The 20,010-nt window shown below is 44.7% G+C and overlaps 1 protein-coding gene across 2 annotated transcripts in view; it reads left to right on the forward strand.

Annotated features, from left to right (window-relative positions):
- Positions 1 to 20,010, forward strand: part of MYOCD (myocardin) — a 230,901-nt gene that overhangs the window by 11,714 nt on the left and 199,177 nt on the right. For both annotated transcript variants that reach the window (XM_081183819.1, XM_081183821.1), the window contains one exon: positions 923 to 994. In XM_081183819.1, coding sequence (XP_081039945.1) covers positions 923 to 994 — 72 coding nt within the window. The remainder of the gene's footprint in view (positions 1 to 922; positions 995 to 20,010) is intronic.

Consider the following 20,010-nt stretch of genomic DNA (forward strand, 5'->3'; position numbering starts at 1 on the left):
GGAGCTCACCCCGTCGCAGGGATTCAAACCGCCGACCTTCTGATCGGCAAGCCCTAGGTTCTGTGGTTTAATCTACAGCGCCACCCACAGTAGTAGTAGAGATGACTGTAATTAAGCAGCATATAAATTGTCAAAATAAATTTTAAAAGATCCCAGGTTAAACCATTGGCATCTCCATGTGGGGCTGGGAGAGACCCCTGTTTAAAACTGGTAGAGCTGCTATCAGTGAGTATAGACAATACTAAGTTATATGGACCAGCGGTCTGATTCAGCATAAGGCCATCTCTACGCTTCTGTATAAGCATATGTAAGGATAACTTGGGACCCTGACAATCTGGAATGAGCTGCATCCTCATGTCTTCTCATGAATGGAGTGTTCATGGAAATTTTTCAGGCCTGTTATTTTTCATCCTTAGCATGCTTCAACCTGCTTGAATTATCCTTTTGTTTGCTTTTAGTTCTCGTTATGTATTTTTGAATGGTGTCCCACAGTTTGAAGTGACCTCTGGATTAATTAAGGTGGTCATAATTACCAGGGGCCTCTTTTTAAAAAAAATATTTATTTGCCAGGCTCTTTATTAATTTCAACCAGTTTCATAGCTGATCAATTGCAATGGCACTAAGGAACCATGGAAATACTAAATGGACCAATGCTATAAAGCAGCTTCTCGTGTTCTTATTTAATTGAATATTACTGTGGGCTGGGTCGACAGCTGTAGTGCTTCACTTACCTTTCAACCTATTCATTTTTTGCTGGCTAAATTGAAACAAGTCTGTATCTTATCTAAACCTTGATATATGTGCCTTTTTGATGAACGGAAGGAAGCATGTGAATTTACAACTGAATAAACAATAACTGCTACTCATTGTTAGAAAGAAAGTCCATCTTCAATTTTGTATCTCTCATTCCTTCTTACAACAGGGAACTAACTGCCCATTAAGATATTTGGGTGAAGCTCTCCTTCATGTCCTGCCATCATCTGGGATTACATTGGTGAGTATACTGAAGAGGGTGATCTATTTTTTGCGGGAGTTGCGTTTGGTCCCTTCTCTTTTTAATGTTTGATAGCTTGTAAAGATGGCCTTGTATTTGGCTTTTGGCAGGCCTTTCATGGTGCTTAATTTCTCCCTCCTGGATTAGTTCATGCTGGCTGGCTCCTGTTACAGTGACCATTCTACATTATGATTATTATTGTTTATTGATGTTTTATTGTTGTGGTTATTATTATAGCTCTGTTTTGTTTTCAGTTGCTTGTGAGCTGCTTTGGAGGTTTTCAGCCTGAAAAGTGACACAGAAATATTGGTATAAAAAATAAAATAAAATAACACCCCAAAATCAAATCAGCCTTGCAAAATAAATGTAATTTTTAAACTTGAATCCCACCCACGATTAATCAGCTAACGTTTTAGTTGATTAAATCAATTAAAGTCTTCTGACATAAATTTAAAATATTTTAGCCACTGTAGCTGTGTGAACGAAAGGGTGGTTAGCATACCTGAAGGTTTACTAATCTTCAATAAGAGATTGTTGGAATCCGCCTTAAACTGTAATTTTCTTTTTCCCCCTCTTGTGAGAGATCATTTGTTTCCAGCTCATCTTGAAACATAGTTGGTGGATAGTATTTATATCATCTCAGGCCTGGCTGCATGCAAAGATCTATCAAAATCAGATGTTTTCCTCTCCAGGGTTAAATCAAATTTCCATCAGTCTAATTCCTAGACAGACATTGAGAACAGCTGGCATTTGCCAGTCTATATGAGTGCAGCTACTGACCTGGCCCAAGTGTTATTGTATATAAACCTGTGTTGGTAGGTTTCTGAAGCTTACAGTTTTTGTGAGGTATCTATTGGTCGGAAAGTTCTTGCCCTCCAGGGTTTACGGGGCATGTCTTATCCAAAGAGGGATTTGACAGAATGCTAAGAGACTAAATATCTTAGTTATGGCTTTGTTCTCCAGTTAACAATGAGTAGCTAAAAATATCTGACTTCATTTTACTTTCTGAAGGGGAGATGCTAAACTTAGTTTTTGATTTGCCAGATCCATGAATACACAGCCAAATAATTTCACATTTTTGCCAACAACATTTCATAAAACATGTAATGAGGATAAAACATACTGTTCTGGACGTCGGGATCTTGCTGTGCTATGATGCCAGAGCATTCCCTCATCACATACAAAGCTGCCTACTGCCACTAGGCCTCACTGTACATAGTCAGAGAGACAAGCAAATAGACACACACACACACCATTTATGCAGCTCCCCATGTTAGAGCTGTCAGATGATCCCATTTGGACACTGCCTCATGTATCAAACTAGATGGATTTGTCCAACAATTCCTCCCTATAAACCCATAAACTATGGCTGATCAGAAGCATCAATGCAATCTTCTGCATGAATCTCATGCAGTCTACTTTTTCTCTCTTCTAATATCAGATGACTGATTCATTGGTTTACTCCCCTCATTTGTAACTACACGTTCCTGATCCCAATCCAGCTTCTATCCAGCCATCTTTTTAAGCCATACAGTTTACTCTGTTAAATAGTCTTATCAGAAATCTCCTAGAGGTCAGAAGATAAAAGGTTCTTGTATGCCTTGGAAAAGCAATTTGTGCCATTTAAGTGCAATATATGCATTTTATTAACTGGGAACTATATGTCAAGCACTTCACAAGCAAGTGCTCTCCAGACTGGCAAACAGGTCAATATTGTGGCTTCCAGTGTTAGAAGCGGTACCAGATGGCATGGTGGGGCATGGATGTTAACCTGACCTCCCAGGTGTTGGAATCAGAAGAGTTGACAGGGTTTAGGGAACAGAAAGACACTGCAGCAGAGGACAGTTCAGACTCCAAGGCAGAAGCAAGGGCTGGAGAGGGGCAGAGCCAGGAGCAAAGAGGCAGACAGTTGAAGAAGCCAGGGAGTCTTCCCCTTCTGCTGTGACCAGCTTCTCCCTGCTCTCGGTCTTGTAAAACTTGCTGAGAAAAGAAATGGGCAGCGCAGAGGGTGGTTGTGTGCAAAGGCGTAGCTAGCTGCTCTGGCACCTGGAGCGGTGGGGGCGGGGTGGCGATCCACCTAGGGGGCGCCATGGCGAGCTGCCCACAGAGTCCGCCTGGTGGGCACAAGCCCCACACTGCCGTTTCGGGCAGTGCGGGGCCCCGAGCCACTGTGTCACTCCCAGGAGAGACACATGGCTTGGGCACGCTGCAGGCCCCTCTCCGCGGTAAGTGCCACCCCTGCGGTGTGCCATTTTGTCACCCCCTCAGGGATGACACCCAGGGCGGACCGCACCCCCTGCACCCCCTTCCTACACCCCTGGTTGTGTGCAGACACAGCCTGCGACTTTGTGGGAAAGATCCTGGAGAGGAGGAGTCCTCGTGGGCACTCGCCCACTGCTTCATTGGGGCAAGACCTCCTCGAAAGAATTACTGAGACCACTAGGCCGGAGCTGTGGATTGTTTCTTTGAATAAAGAGTTAACTGCACTGGCCTCAGGTGTTGCTAGCCTATGACTGACTCCGGCCCTGACATAGATAACTTTTAAAATAGTAACAAATCGGTTAAAAAAGCATTACATACAGCGCATGTTTAGGAGTACGTTTATGAAACTATCAGATATTCTGTAGTTGCATCCTGCACTGCAGAGCCTGCCTTGAACCAGGGGTGGACCAAATGATTTCTAAGGTCTCTTCCAAGCCCATGGTTTTTAGGTTTTCTACATTTACTCCCCATAAAATGAAATTCATCAATCTCATAATTGTGCACATTTAGCCGAGGTAACTTGGAAATGACAAACATTCCTTTTCTTTATTGCAATTATTATACCTTTGCAAGACTTTCTGAAATAATGGGAGGCAGGGAAGGAGAAAACTTCTCTGTTCATCCTTGTGCCACTCCATCTACATCTAGGACTGCTTGCTGCCTGCTGCCCAGGAAGACTCCCCTGTGTGAGTGCCTGAGGGCCCTGCTCTTGCCACTTACCATCTGGCCTGGGGCAGGGCCTGAAGCCTCACAAAGACTGCTTGCTGCCCGCTGCCCAGGAGGACTCCCCTGTGTGAGTGCCTGAGGGCCCTGCTCTTGCCACTTACCACCTGACACAGGGCGGGGCCTGACAGGCCTCACTAGGACAGTTGCTGTTACTGCTGGAGGGGCACAGAGTGTTTTTAAAATGTTTTTAAAAAATTCTTTTGAATTTTTTGTATGTGGGGGTGGGGGTGGGGTGGATGTTTGGTTGGGCTTGGGGAATTTTTTTGATTTTGTTGTTTTTGTAATTTTTACAGTTTTTTGTTTGTATTGTTTTATTGGTTTTGTTTGTTTAAGGTGTTATTTTGTTCTTAAGGGGAGGGGCCAGGGCTGCCGGGGAGTGGGCCCCAGCCCACAAAATGGCTAGGGCATGTTCTGCAGGGGGGGATGCACTGGGACAACCGATCTCAGTGATCACGGGTAGGAGGAGGAGTTACGCTAAGACTAGACCATGTCATTACAGAGGGGGCAGGTTTAGTCGTTGTCTGAGGACTATTCCTGCCTCCGGGTCTGGTCCTGACCGGATGGATACTAGAATCAGCAAGGGATACCCACATGACCTGAAGGTGTTGCTGTGCAATGCCAGGTCAATGATTCATAAGACCACTACCATTCATGACTTGATCATGGATGGAGGACTTGACCTGGCATGTGTAACAGAGACTTGGTTGGATGAAGCAGATGGGCCTGTCCTTGCCGCTGCTTGTCCACCAGGTTTCTCTTACGCACAGCAACCCAGGTCATGTGGGTGGGGAGGGGGGGTTGCAGTGATTTTTAGGAAGTCATTAGTTTGCACCAGGCATCCTATTGGGAAGACCCAGTTATCTGAGTGCATGTTCTGGAAGTTGGGCAATAGGGGCAGTACAGGATTCCTTTTGGTGTACCAACCTCCCCGTTGCACCAAGGATTCCCTGCCCGAGCTGCTTCAGGTCGTGGCGGATGTTCTCCTGGAGACACCTAGTTTGGTCATCCTAGTGGATTTTAACATTCATGCCGACACGACCTTACAAGGGGCCGCTTGGGACTTAGTGGAAAGCATGGCCTCCATGGGGCTGTCCCTGAATAAGTCTGGCCCAACCCATAGCCGCGGACATGCCTTGGACCTGGTGTTTACCTCTATGGATGTTGGTGATCTGACACTAAGTAAAAGCGAAACGAAAGAAGTGCCATGGTCAGATCACTTCCTGGTGCAACTGGACTTCTCTGTGACCCATCCCCTCTGCAGGGAGGTGGGACCAATTCGGATGGTCCGCCCCCGCCACTTAATGGATCCAAATGGTTTCCAGAGAGTGGTAGGGGATGCTTTATCCCATGTTGATGGCCTTTCAGCTGATTCCCTGGTGGCCCGCTGGAATGTGGAGTTAACCAGGGCTATTGACTGTTTGGCTCCGAAGCGCCCTCTCCGATTGCATGGAGCCCGGACAGCCCCGTGGTTTTCCACGTATCTGAGGGCAATGAAACAATCGTTGAGACGGCTAGAGCGCCGGTGGTGGATAACTCATTCCGAATCTGACCGGACACAGGTTAGAGCTCAACGTCGAGCCTACCAAGTGGTGATAGCGACGGCGAAGAAGAATTTCTTCACCGCCTCTATTGCATCTGCAGAAAACAGTAGCAGGAGACTTTTTCAGGTGGTTCACAATTTAGTGGAACCACCTGCAACATCGGGGCCCAGTACGGGCCACATGTTCTCCTGCAATGATTTTGCAAAGTGTTTTGCAGATAAAATCGCTCAGATTCGGGAAGAAGTAGACTCCACCGTGGGAGCAGGGCTGGGGTGGGAGAGTGTTAGAGTCCTGTCTAGTCAAGTTGTGTGGGATCAATTCCAATCTGTTACCTCCAAGGATGTGGACAGGCTGTTTGGACGAGTGAAGCCAACCACCTGTCTCCTGGATCCTTGCCCATCCTGGCTTATAAAAGCTAGCTGGGAAGGACTGGGCGATGGGCTTCGTGGGGTGGTGAATGCTTCCCTCCATGAGGGAGCCTTCCCAGACCCGCTGAAAGAGGCGGTTATTAAACCGCTTCTTAAAAAAACATCTTTAGACCCAGCCAATTTGGCCAACTATCGCCCAGTCTCAAATCTTCCATTCTTGGGCAAGGTGATTGAGTGAGTGGTTGCTGAACAACTCCAGACACGCCTGGAAGAAGCGGACCATTTGGATCCCTTCCAGTCGGGATTCAGGCCTCATCATGGGACTGAAACTGCCTTGGTCGCACTGGTTGATGATCTCCGGAGGGCTAGGGACAAAGGTGAGAGCTGTTTCCTAGTTCTGCTGGATCTCTCAGCGGCATTTGATACCATTGACAATAACATCCTTCTGGACCGTCTTGAGGGGCTGGGAGCTGCGGGAACTGTCATACAGTGGTTCCGCTCCTTCCTCCTGGGCCGTGTTCAGAAAGTGGTGGTGGGGGGATGAGTGTTCAGACCCCTGGGCACTCACTTGTGGGGTGCCTCAGGGTTCTGCCCTGTCCCCCATGCTTTTCAACATTTACATGCAGCCACTGGGAGAGATCATCAGGAGGTTTGGGCTGGGTGTTCATCAGTATGCGGATGATACCCAGCTCTACCTCTCTTTTAAATCAGAACCAGTGAAGGCGGTGAAGGTCCTGTGTGAGTGTCTGGAGGCGGTTGGAGGATGGATGGTGGCTAACAGATTGAGGTTGAATCCTGACAAGACATAAGTACTGTTTTTGGGGGACAGGAGGCGGGCAGGTGTGGAGGATTCCCTGGTTCTGAATGGGGCAACTGTGCCCCTGAAGGACCAGGTGCGCAGCCTGGGAGTCATTTTGGACTCACAGCTGTCCATGGAGGCACAGGTCAAATCTGTGTCCAGGGCAGCTGTTTACCAGCTCCATCTGCTACGTAGGCTGAGACCCTATCTGCCTGCGGACTGTCTTGCCAGAGTGGTGCATGCTCTGGTTATCTCCCGCTTGGACTACTGCAATGCGCTCTACGTGGGGCTAACTTTGAAGGTGACTCGGAAACTACAACTAATCCAGAATGCGGCAGCTAGACTGGTGAATGGGGGCGGCCGCCGAGACCATATAACACCGGTCTTGAAAGACCTACATTGGCTCCCAGTACGTTTCCGAGCACAATTCAAAGTGTTGGTGCTGACCTTTAAAGCCCTAAACGGCCTCGGCCCAGTATACCTGAAGGAGTGTCTCCACCCCCATCGTTCTGCCCGGACGCTGAGGTCCAGCGCCAAGGGCCTTCTGGCGGTTCCCTCATTGCGAGAAGCAAAGCTACAAGGAACCAGGCAGAGGGCCTTCTCGGTAGTGGCGCCCGCCCCATGGAACGCCCTTCCACCAGATGTCAAAGCGATAAACAACTACCTGACATTCAGAAGACATCTTAAGGCAGCCCTGTTCAGGAAAGTTTTTAACGTGTGATATTTTAGTGTATTTTTGGTTTTTATGGAAGCCACCCAGAGTGGCTGGGGAGGCCCAGCCAGATGGGCGGGGTATAAATAATAAATTATTATTATTATTATTATTATTATTATTATTATTATTATTATTATTATTATTATTAGCTCTGTCTAAAAAGGCAGGAAACAAATGGTTAAAGTTCACTTTGTTCCATTCCCAAGTTTTCTGCTTTAACCAAGTTATCTCTCACCATCCCCACCTCAGCTCTATGCAGACATTCCAAAATAAATATCAAATCAAAGGGCAGCCTTGAATTAGCTAAAAAAGGGATCATAACAAGCAGTAATTGAAGAACAGGAAAGCCAGTTAAATATTTTTATTCATAGAATGGAATCTTGTCATCCATGTTAATAACTTGAGGCAAGAATTTGAGGCTGAACATCCTATTTGTGATGATAACCTATAAGTGGATGTAACCCATTGACTGGCAGGAAAACAGCCTCTGCCACAAACAAGGCAGTGATGCCTATTGGCCCTGGGGCTCAGGAGGACCCCTTGGGTTAAGTCAGCAGGGTACTCAGCTCTTTAGAGTAAGCTGGAGTTTAGAAAAGATCATGGCAGGGAATTCTAAAAGCCTAAAATTACAAAGCTTATAATATAGATAACTTCAGTGCTTAGTTAAGTAAGTGAGCTGAGCTTAAAATGCCTTCCAGGTTCTTCCTAAAGGGTGGGTGCAGACAAGAGTTTTCCAGAGACATAAAGGCACTACAATAAAGTAATAATTGCCCCTGGTACACACTTCCCTTCCCTGATCAAAAAAGTGTTGGAGGTTTTTGAAGCCTGAAAAACCTGCCAGGCCTGTTTTGCTAGAGACCACATCAGGACAGAAAATAAAAAAACTTGAGTATTGTAGGCATCAGTGGCACTAACATGTGGCTTTCATGTCTCTGAGTTGGGAATGCTGCCATCTGTATCCAGCAGTAAGGAGGAGGAAGAGGAGCAGGGCCAGAGCTACTAAGTAAGCCCATGGTTTTTGAACATTCAACATTTGGCGCTTGTGCTGCATTAGCTGACATGGGGCTTATTGAACTTCCCTGTGCCTGGTGAGGGTCTGTCCATAGTATATCTCTTGCTGATTTATGTGGCAGCCCAGGCCAAAAATATACTATCCTTGTTGCTGCCTTATTTAAAGCTATACACACAGGCTTATCTTGGGCAGCAAAGTGTTCCTGTTTCCTGCAAGGGATTAACCCTGCTCAGTTTGCTCCAGAGATAGAGAGGATGCAGTGATCCACTTACAGGGTGCATCATGCGGAAGATTATTTAGGAAGAGCTCAATGGAGGGAGGGGACCAAGTTTAGTGTACTGTTTCGGGCTTATCTGCACTTATCTTTCCTCAACTCTTTCCAGGCACAGTCCACGATTTAAAGCTGTGTGTCCAAGTGTCCCCAACCCAGAGCTTTCCCAGTGAAAACCTGCTCTTTAAAGTGCAATTGGAGTAAATGTCAACCCATGGAAAACCCAAATAGATTGCTCTGACTGAGCTTTAAAGAGTAGTTTTTAGATGGGAATAAAGGTAAAGGGGCCCCTGATACTCAAGGCAAAAAAAAGCGCCCATGCTTGGACATGGAATGTTAATGCACAAACTGCTTGGAAAGAGCAGTATAAAAGGTAAGTGTGGATAAGCCCTATGAGACCTCAGTCTTCAACAAGGAAAAGAATTTGTTGGGAATCTACCAGTTGATGGGCATGCAGCCTTGAATAAGGGGATGCAGAGGATTTAACCACCACAAATCAGCATAGCATAATGCAGTACAGATTATGTGGGCAGATCTATAAGGAGTGCTTGGTATGGAAGACCATTTCCAGCTCCACAGTTCTATGATTCTTCCTATGACATTCCATAGCTAAATCCAGAATGCATGTTTATAAATCAAGCAAGAGATGGGCCTTTGCAGTATAGCAACATGCCAGGAGCTCTGGAATGAAGATATGTGGCTGTGCCGTTATGTTTATTGTTAAGCATGTCCAGAATATCATTTAAATTAGGATATTCCCCCTGTTTGCCTGATGCATCTGTTTTTTGTATTTATTTCCGGTAATAGTTGTCTTGCAAAGCCTAACCTAGCTTGCAAGTTTGTGCAGCCCCATTGCCTTACAAGTTTGTCATTGAGAAATTCAGCTTTCTGATGTCTCCAAGCTTGCTAAGAATAAACTTAATAAATTAGTGAGCACGCTTCAAGTGCACCACCATGGGCTGCTCTGGCATTTTAATCTGACGGTGAAGCTATCCAGAGTGTTCTCTTAGCGTGTGGCCAAAGCCTGAAGTATTTGCACACGGCCGTTGTCAGTACATTGAGTGACCCCTTGTGTGCCGCTCTGTCAGGCCGAGTGAATTTATAAGAATCTTCCACTGGTGAAGGTAGCAAAGCTGTTCCTTCTAACACACTAGATGGAGTTATCTCACTTAGATCACCTTCCCCTTGTCTCGCCAATCTAGCTGATGAGAGATTATTAAACAATGCAGCTGTATTTTATGCTCTCCAGGGCTGTATATCCTATTCAATGACACACATTCTTTGCAGGTCAATTGTAAAACATGTTGGAGGAAGTTGGCACAAAAGCAATCTCTTACAAATCCAAGCAAATTGTTCTGCTTTTACGTGGCCATGTTTTATATAGAATGGCCTGTAACCTGTTAATGAAGCTCTGCCTAGGCAGTGTCATTGCAACCCAAGAGCTTTCTCATCACTGGTGAAAGGAAAGGGAGCGTTAATCCCTTACAGGAAAGAGGTTTGAAGCTGAGAGGAAGTGAAATGAAACATCTGCTGCCAACAGAGTTGGTCCCTTAGCAATAATATCTTACTTCAGCAACCCTATGGCAGAATGTCAGCACCTCTGAGCGCAGGAAAAGCCAAACAGCTTCCACTAAATAAATTGAAGATAATTCTCCAGCAGTGGCCCAGTCTATTTCTGCCCACAGTATGCAGGCAAATGGGAAGACAACACTGAACAAGGAGTCCACCTGGAGCATTCCCCAAGACTATGCTTCTTCCCCTCATTTTCATCATAGGCAGGGACAAAAGGTTTAAACAAAGTAGACTGGACAAAGACTGGAGTGCAATCTCACTCCAAAGCCAACCAAATGTTATAAGCCACAAAATTGTGTCTACTGTGTGGCAGTGAAGGCACTAAGGAAGACACACTTCACTGTATCCATCATGTCTTTGAGAGGTCAGCTGGCGGAATGACAAGTTATCCTGTAAATGTAAAACAGTTATGATGAGACATGAAGCAGCCACCTCGCTGAATCTGAGGAGCTGATCAGTGCCTGAATAGAAAACCACCTGGCCATTAGTAAGTTCCATGATGGAAGAACCACATGATATAAATGCTTTAAAATAAACAAGTAAATCATGTAAAATGAGTCAGAATAAAAAAATCCTTCCAGTAGCACCTTAAAGACCAACTAAGTTAGTTCTTGGTATGAGCTTTCGTGTGTATGCACACTTCTTTCGTGTGCATGCACACTTCTTCTTCTGAAGAAGTGTGCATGCACACGAAAGCTCATACCAAGAACTAAATTAGTTGGTCTTTAAGGTGCTACTGGAAGGAATTTTTTTATTTTGACTATGGCAGACCAACACGGCTACCTATCTGCAAATGTAAAATGAGTGCATTATTATCAGTGTTTTCAAATCCCCATGGATTTTTAAAGACATGATGGTATACCTCTTAACTTTGCTGGTACAAACAAGAGTACAAACAGTATTTGTGCAGGTGACTCCAGCATGACTAGACTACAGTTCTGCTAACTTTCTCAGGCAATTACAGTTCGCTTTCTTCATCAGATCATAGGAATCAGTTCATTCCCCGTCTTTGCCTGCTCCATGAAGTTCTCGATATAGGCTAGCTTACTTTATGGCTAGCTTACTGTAATTCATGCCTAGGTGCATGTGCTGCAGCTCTTAGCATCACCATAGTTTTTCCTCTAGGAATGTCTTCCTTTGCGCCTGCTGCTATGAAGCAGTACAGAACTGATAAGGAAGAAGGGAGGAACATGGTTGTTTCTGGCTTTCCTGCCTTTGAAAGCTATGTGGAATTCCAGCATGTTTCTAAGGTGCTTCCATACTAGTTCCAGTGACAGATCACCCATTTTTTTCTGATGGATAATATTTCTACCAGGAACCTCCCAAAGCCCACATCACCATCAGAGTCTTCTCATCTTTCTTTTCTTCCTCTTTCCTCTTCCATGTTGCAGAGGCCTTGCACTGTTTTTAAGGAACCATAAAGCCTTTTTGTTTCTTTTATCCCCCAAAGTGATTAATGCATCCAGTTCTCCCCCAGCCAGGGATGAAGAAAATACTATTATCCCTCCATTACTCACATATTGTGTTGCAACATCTCTTTTGGTAACGTTAGATCACAAGCAATGATATTATTAAAAAATGAGAATTTTACTCTGCACACGATGAAATCCAATCTGTATTTATTGCCTTTAACCGCCAGCCTCTAGAGTCATCCAGAATAAATGTTTTGAGTTCCCTACAGGGAAACTCTGGCTTTTGCACTCCAGACATTGTTAATTAGACTGTACCAGCCCCCCAGGCCCATGTGCATACAGCAGGGATGTGTGAGTGACATTAATGTGACATCATGTGAAGATAACGTATGCCCATGTCTTACACCTCATTATGTCATGCCATGATGGACTACCCAGAATGCCCTGAATTGGCAAGAAGATATTTGTGTGTGTGCATGTGGGAGCACAATCTTTCTGCCTTAAAGAGTTTTTGGCAAACACCTGAGCAACCTCAGCACTGTCTGCATTGCTTGTAAATAGGAAATGCCTGCCAATAGGGAAGAAGCCAAGCATCTCATCTCTTCAGTGCCTTGGAAAGAGACTACGAGAGTCAGAGGTGCATGCATAGTTTTGCTAAAGAGAATTTGTGACCTTAGATCCAGAAGCCACTGCTCTTATTCATAAGTGCAGTAATGTATAAAACCCTGGAGCCTTCTCTATCAGATTCTGTGCATCTTCTGCCACCTCCTCATTATATCTTAATTTCACTGTACTTGATACTGTAAGCTATGGGCATGCTTTTTAAAGCAGCCAGCATGGGTCATGTCCAATAGGGTTTCTGAAGGCTAGGTCCCTATCAAAGGCAGCAGCTGGCCAGCTGCTTTCCTTAGTGATAACGAGCAGCTATACACAGCTCTCAGGACAGTGCTGTCTGCTAGCAAACTTGTGAACTGTTTAGAACATTTGGTTGGCAGGAACCTCAGGAGTTTCACTTATTTCAATTTACTAGCTAGTTGCATGGTCAGAACTACATACAGTTGTTCCCCAGTGCTCACTCTGGGATGCTGTAACTGTCATGTATACATCCCTCCCCCAGCCATCATGGCAGAGAACCACCATTACTTTCTAAATGTCACTGTTTCAAATGTTAAGGCCTTTCTCTTTGAAGATCCCATATTGCAGCTGGGTTGCCAGCTTGCTTTTACTTGCAGTGGCTGTTGCAGCACTGATTCACAAACACTTGGTGTTTTCCCTCCATCACTTTATCTCCATGCCAGCAGAAGCTTTACCTGGAAAATGTCTGCAAACTGTTGAAGCCTTTGTGTTAGAACAGTAAAAAAAAGTTGGCAGCCTTAATAGTAGAGTTTCTCTTTCTTTTGACAAAAAGGGGCAAGGAAACCAAAAGGTCTGCTTCGTCCTCTGCCCACAGTCTCCTTTTATCATTTGTCCCATACTGTGGAATGTGCCAAGAGGCACTTGGAAGCAAAACCAACTAATGCCCCTTTGCCTTCATTACCTAAGAATTGCATATTTTATGGAACTTTGAATTAGATCAAGGGCATGTCTTCACTGTTGGCCCACACTCCTAATTCATCATGATTACTTTTTTGGGGGGGGCACACGACGGGGACGACCTCTCCTGTATGTTTGGTGTAATTCTTGCATTGTCAAACTGAAAGGGAGGGAGGGGGATCCCTGCACAGACATGTCCTAAGTGCTCAGGTCCATAATTTAAGCATTGACAAAGCATATTTCAAGAATTCAAAGCACTTTACATATACTATCTCAGTAATCTTTACAACAAGGCTGTAAGGGAAAGTCACTACAATTATATCCCCTTATTTCAGATTAAAGACTGAGTTATCATGGGTTGCCCATGCAACTACTGGTAATGAACTAATAGCTGAGCAGACATATGAATTATGGAGCCTCCTGGCTCACGGCTCACATGCTTAACTGCTTTGTTAAACTATCCCCATTATGGCAAAAGTAAATGTTAATAACAATCCATTTTACACTGGATTTGTTAAACCATAGTTTGGAGGGTCATTTGAATGCTGCCAGCATGATCTAGCAAAATGATAATTTCACTATCAGCCTATAACTTGTGCAATGTTCACATACCAGGGAACCAGGCAGAGGGCCTTCTCGGTAGTGGTGCTTGCCCTAGGGAATGCCCTCCCATCAGATGTCAAGGAAATAAAGAACTTTCTGACTTTTAGAAGACATCTGAAGGCAGCCCTCTTTAGGGAAGTTTTAAATGCTTGCTGTTTTATTGTGGTTTTAATATTCTGTTGGGAGCCGCCCAGAGTGCCTTGGGAAACCCAGCGAGATGGGTGTGGGATAAATTTATTATTATTATTATTATTATTATTATTATTATTATTATTATTATTATACCTCAAGGGGTGTGCTAGCCTGAGTTGTACTATTGGATTTGCCTCTGAGCAATTATTTTTGAAGGGGTAATACACAATTCTGCATCACCTTTTATTTTATTTCTTTTTACTGAAAGAGAACAATTGTTCAAATGCAAAATTAAGATCTGAGACATTACTCAAGGAGCTCTAAAAATGAACAACCAAAATAGCTTGAGAGTGAAGTGGAATGGAAAAATCAGCAGGAAGAAGGGCAAATCAGGGTGCAAAATTGGTAGGAAGAAGAGGAGTTAACTGTGAGCATGAGGTCAGAATGGTGCCATCTTGGATTTCTGTCAGCACACAGTTTTTGTAGTAATTTGCAGCTGTCAACCTCTGTCTTTTCAAAACGGCATTATTTGAACTGTGATAATGCAGGCAGTAGCCAACAGTTCCATGATGTCTGTTTTTGCTGATATTGCAGACCAGCTGCATGTTAAAGCAACTTCCACGTAGCAATGACCCACAATAAACCTGTACTGTAGGCAAGTCCTGACTTTGAAATCCAAAAATTGCAGGGTAGATAGCAGCAGTAGACAAGGAGTCTGAGACCTTCTGTCACATAGGGCCACCCATGCAATGAACTTCCTGTTTTCTGTTGGGCCTAGATTCAGCCAAACAGAATATACACCAGATATGTTACAGCATGATTTACAGCCAGGAATTTAATAATTGCCTTTGGGTCTACCTGTCCTCGCCTGGAGCAACTGAGGGCTTTGGTTTGTACAGTTGCATCATTCTGCTGTTGCAAGCAGGCTTGAGAAGAAACAGCCATGGAAAAATCCCATAACATTCCACAGTTGGCCCAACCAGGCGCTATCAAAGCATTGCCCCCCACTGCCTTCAGCTTTGAATCTTAATCCAATAGCTTTACAGGAATTTTCTAGCATAGGCTGGGGAAGTGTGGGGTGCGGGGGGTATGTGTCTCTGTGCAGCAAGGCTTTGGTGAGCAAAGTCTTGTCCGTGGGATCTGTGGGTAAGGCAGTTATCTCTAACAGAGGAGTCTGTTTGGTACAGTCTGCCTCAGTCTCTGGGGGCTCCAATACCTAGGATTTGTGGTTCCAAGTGTGTGTTATCAGGGTCAATCCAGGCATTCCTATTACCTGCGACCATCAGTGTTCCTTTAGGATAGTGCTTCAGCTTATCTAAGGCTCTGCTTGTTACTGCTCTATTCACCCATTTGCAATTGCTCTTTCAGTCACGTAGAGAAAATTACGTCTTCCTGTGGCCCTGGCATGTCACACACCATTGCTGAGCTGGAAAAGGTACATCATAAACAAGTCATGTGTCCCTTGGCACAGGCAGGCAACAGGCAGGGATGGGGTTAGGTTTTGTTGCTTGTGAGTTAAGAACTTTTTCAACGGGGTGGATCAGTTTATTTGTTTTGATTGGGCCTGGCCAGTCATTGCACTTGAAGGTGAAAAGCAGTTTAGTTCTAGTTGTTTTTCACCATCCTGTCTAGCATGTGCTATGCATGCTAGTTTTGACCAGGATGACTATTCATTGATCAACATTTTATCTTATAGGTCTTGCATGGGACATGTGTGAGGAAATTTGGCCACAGAGCCAGGTATACCTAAGTGGCAGCCCTGGCTTCCTTCACTGACATGCTAACTTGCCATATGCAGGAGTCTGGCATAAGGATCTATATAATAAATAAATATACGTGACAAGGTCTGGTAATGCCTACTCTGATCTGATAACTGATTTGTCCATATATTGTATTGTATTAATAAATCATTTCAGGACTAGATCTGAGAAGCATGTCATCTCAACCAGACTGATTATTGAATATAGAGAACACAGGAAACGGCCATAAATAGGAAAGGCCCAGCTGATTTGAAGCATATGATGCTCTACTAGTGGGGCTTGGGTGGTTTCCTAGTCATTAAATAATTTTTTTTATTAAATATTTATTGGTTTTCAACCAGAATACAATTATGTACATTTGTTATACAAATAGATCTCATATACAACCTTTAGCTCTGCCGAGCTTCTGAAGCTCAGTCATTAAATAATTTTACAGAGGCAATGACAGTCCTCAATATCTTTTCAGTGACTGCTGGCTCAGTGCCAGCTCTGGACACTATTTGTATTATTGCATTTTTTGAAACTTCAAAAGTCCTTACAATGCCTTTATTTTAGCCCTTAAAACAGGCTAGTGAGAACAAAAAATACATTTCTTATTCAATGCAATTAATCAAATCTGTATTTCATTCAGAATTCAAATCCAGGCCTGCTAGGTCCAAGTCAGGGCTCGATTTAGATGAAGAGAGACCCTAGGCTACTCCACTTGTGAGGCCCCTCCCCATCCCCCACCCTCACAACTAGAAGAAAATGGAAGAGTGTTATAAACAAAATTGAGTGAAGCCAAGGATGATGATGGGTATTTAAACTTCTGCAATTCACAATTTCTCCTCTAAAGGACATAATATATTATTGTTAAATACCATGATGATTTTAAAAAATGCATAAAATTAACACTGAAAAACTTTTGCAATAACTGAACTTTGTATACTTTTTGTGGCCTGGGCAGGCTGGGTCTTCCTGTTATGTACCTGCTGGGATTGACAAGGCATCTGATCCTCACCTGAATATCATAGCTCTCCTGACAAGTGCTTTGGTCTGCCCACCAGATCAAAAGTAATCAATTTTAATCTAGAATTTAAATTCTCAAAACTTTCTTATTTGTTAATTCGAGCAAGTAAACTACTGCTCTCACTTCATTACAAACAGTATTTCTACCTGCAACACACTTGAGCAAACCTGCTCCTCTTCCTTTCACAGATATTTTGTTGCCATTAGCAACTGTAGCTGCCTCTGATTAGTTATCATTTAACTCTTGGGGGAAATAATTAGCATCACACGTCATGTGCATGGAAGTTGCTGAACCAATTAACCAACTATAAGGATTACTGTTAATAGCACCAGTTTTCCTATAACTTGATATTGCTGGATAGTTCTGATGAACTGCAAAAGCATTTTTAGTTTGCTTTCTCTTGCCACCCTGGAACTTTTCTTTATTACTGCCACTTTGTTTTGTGTGATTCCTTGCAAATGAAGGAAAACAACTTTTCTGCTTGTATATGTTGATAAGATAATTTTGGTTACTGAGGACAAACAAGACTGTACAAAAACAAGATTGGGTGCAGGCCTGGCCAGGACATAGGCACCCTGACTGTGACAAAGATGACCTGTCTGCTTGCTTGCTTGATTAACAGCTGTTGGAAACTTCAAGGTAACTGCTCTCCCTTCTTATGGTCTTTGTACTGGACCTGGAGACTCCAATAGAGAGCATTCCATGTCAAGAAGGAGGGCAAGTGGGCAGGAGCTACACTGAGCAGGGCCTTTTCACTGGTGGTGCCCATTGTCTTATCAGGATGCCAGAAGAGATACAATTTACGAGCTTTCTTCATTTCCTGCACAGCAGGGGGTGTTGAGTCAACAGTGCAAAGGCTGAGCTGAAGCATTCCCTGCTGGTTACCTTCTTTCAGCAATAGGGGTCGCTGTTTGGTAGTACCCAATTGGTTAGCTGTCAGATTCTAGAGCTCCCTATTGGTGGCTGTTAGGTAATACACAAAACACAGTCCATTCATAAAACACAGTGTTCATTCATAAAGCAGGAACATAAATTTCCATTGCTACATATTGGGTATATGTTTCAGCGGTTGAACATACAGGTTTATGGCCATGCTGTAGTGTAGTGCTTATGTGACTGTGAATAAAAGGTGGCTGGGCTCATTGTCTCGGGGTTTGGGGGGGAAGAGGTGACAAAACTGATTTCCAATAAGTAAGGTAAAGGTAAAGGTGCCCCTGACTGTAAGGTCCAGTCGTGGACAACTCTGGGGTTGCGGCACTCATCTCACTCTATAGGCCGAGAGAGCCGACGTTTGTCCGCAGACAGCTTCCAGGTCATGTGGCCAGCATGACTAAGCCACTTCTGGTGAACCAGAGCAGCACACGGAAACGCTGTTTACCTTCCCGCCGGAGTGGTACCTATTTATCTACTTGCACTTGACATGCTTTCGAACTGCTAGGTGGGCAGCAGCTGGGACTGAACAATGGGAGCTCGCCCTGTCATAGGGATTCGAACTGCTGATCTTTTGATCAGCAAGCCCTTGGCTCTGTGGTTTAGCCTGCAGCGCCACCCGTGCTGTGGTCTAAAGTACCCTCCCTTAATTTCCATAACAAGTCCTTGAGTCTGTACTTTGAATAGTGACACCAGGGACCTAGAAGGTGCAGGGCTTGTCAGTCCAACCCCTGCACAGTCTCATCAGGGCTGACCTTAAGGCAATTGGAGCAATTTGGCCAAATTGGGCCCCGTGTGCCACTCCTAAGGGCGTCCCCCCCCCCACACCAGGGCAATCTAGATGGATTTTATTTATATCTATAAGATTTTGCAGACTTTGGCTGTGAACTGAGGGGGGGGATCAAGTTGTGCCCACTTCTTCAAATTGGGCCCCCACTGCCTAGCCCTGAGACTCATAGTTGCTGAGCCTGAGTTGCCCTCCCCTTGCATGAAGCCTTGGGTTTACAATTTAGGGAGAGGGGAGACTGCAGCACTGGGGAGCAGGCAGGCTGGCAAGGCCCCCTAGATTTAGAGGCCTTAGTTGCCCTGCCCTCACATGAAGTCTTGGGTTTGCTATTTTGGAAGAGGGGAGACTGTGGCACTGGGGAAAGAGCAGGCTAGTGAGGCCCCCTAAATTTAGAGGCCCTAGGCTTCAGCCTATACATAAATCCGGCACTGGCCCAAGTCTAACATGTACCTCACACAACAACACCCCCTCCAGTTCCACAAAGTTTGCTCTTTTCCTCCCTCTGTGCCTCCATCTTCAGCTCCATTCCCTGCTTTCAAGTGATCCTAAATTACCAGAGCTACATTGAAGGCTGTACTCCCAGAGGACATCCTGCAATTACTTACTAATACATTTCCTCAAACTCTTGCTCTGGAATATCTCATAGCAGTCTGACAGAGATATATTCACCCCTAAGTTCTCTTTATTGTCCACAGCCGCTGTTCTGCACAGAAGATTTTTGAAATACAAAAGGTTAACAAGACCACACTTAGAGCTCACATTTGGCCAGTATGAAGCTCGACAGAGGCATTAATCCTATAACCATAGAACTGTAGAGTTGGAAGGGACCATGAGGGCCATCTAGTCCAACCCCTTGCAATGCAGGAATCTTTTGCCCAAAATGGGGCTCGAACCCATGACTCTGAGATTAAGAGTCTCATGCTCCACCAACTGAATATAGAGCAAGGTTAGGAACTGCTGTTCTCCTCTCCCTCCTGCAGTGTTGCAGAGAACTGGCAACACTAGTTAACCTGGGCTTTTGTATAGCAGAATATTGGATGACCTGAAAGATGCTATTGAGGATCACACCTAAAAAAGAGGATACAACATGTCTCCCTTCACTACCCACCCTTCCCCAAGTATTTCAGCGCGCGCGCGCACACACACACACACACACACACACACACACACAGACAGACATGCATGCCCCCCCCAAATAGAACTTATGCTTTGGCCCAGAGCAGGTAGGAGAGGAAGAAAAGAGGTTAAGGGAGAAGTTGGGCAGGGGAAGCTGTGGCTATACCCTCTTCTGCTTCTGAGTCACTGTCAGAGAGGCTAACATGATCTCCAGAGTGTGACATGGCAACCCAACGGAAGAGACCTGTACTGTTGCTGCCTCCATCACCTCCTCTGTTAGCTGCCCTGACACTGAGGAAGTGCAGATCACTGTTTATTACTGTGCACCCTAGGTCTGACATTTAGACACTGCCAGGGCTCAGAGAGAGAGAGAGAGAGAGAGACGCTTGTTTTCTGGCTTAATTTATAGAATAGATTCACTTGATGAGTCACTCTGCAACTTGATGCATTCTGTCTAGATAAATGATA

This window comes from Podarcis bocagei, assembly GCF_964188305.1.
Source record: "Podarcis bocagei genome assembly, chromosome: 2".
NCBI lineage: Eukaryota > Metazoa > Chordata > Lepidosauria > Squamata > Lacertidae > Podarcis > Podarcis bocagei.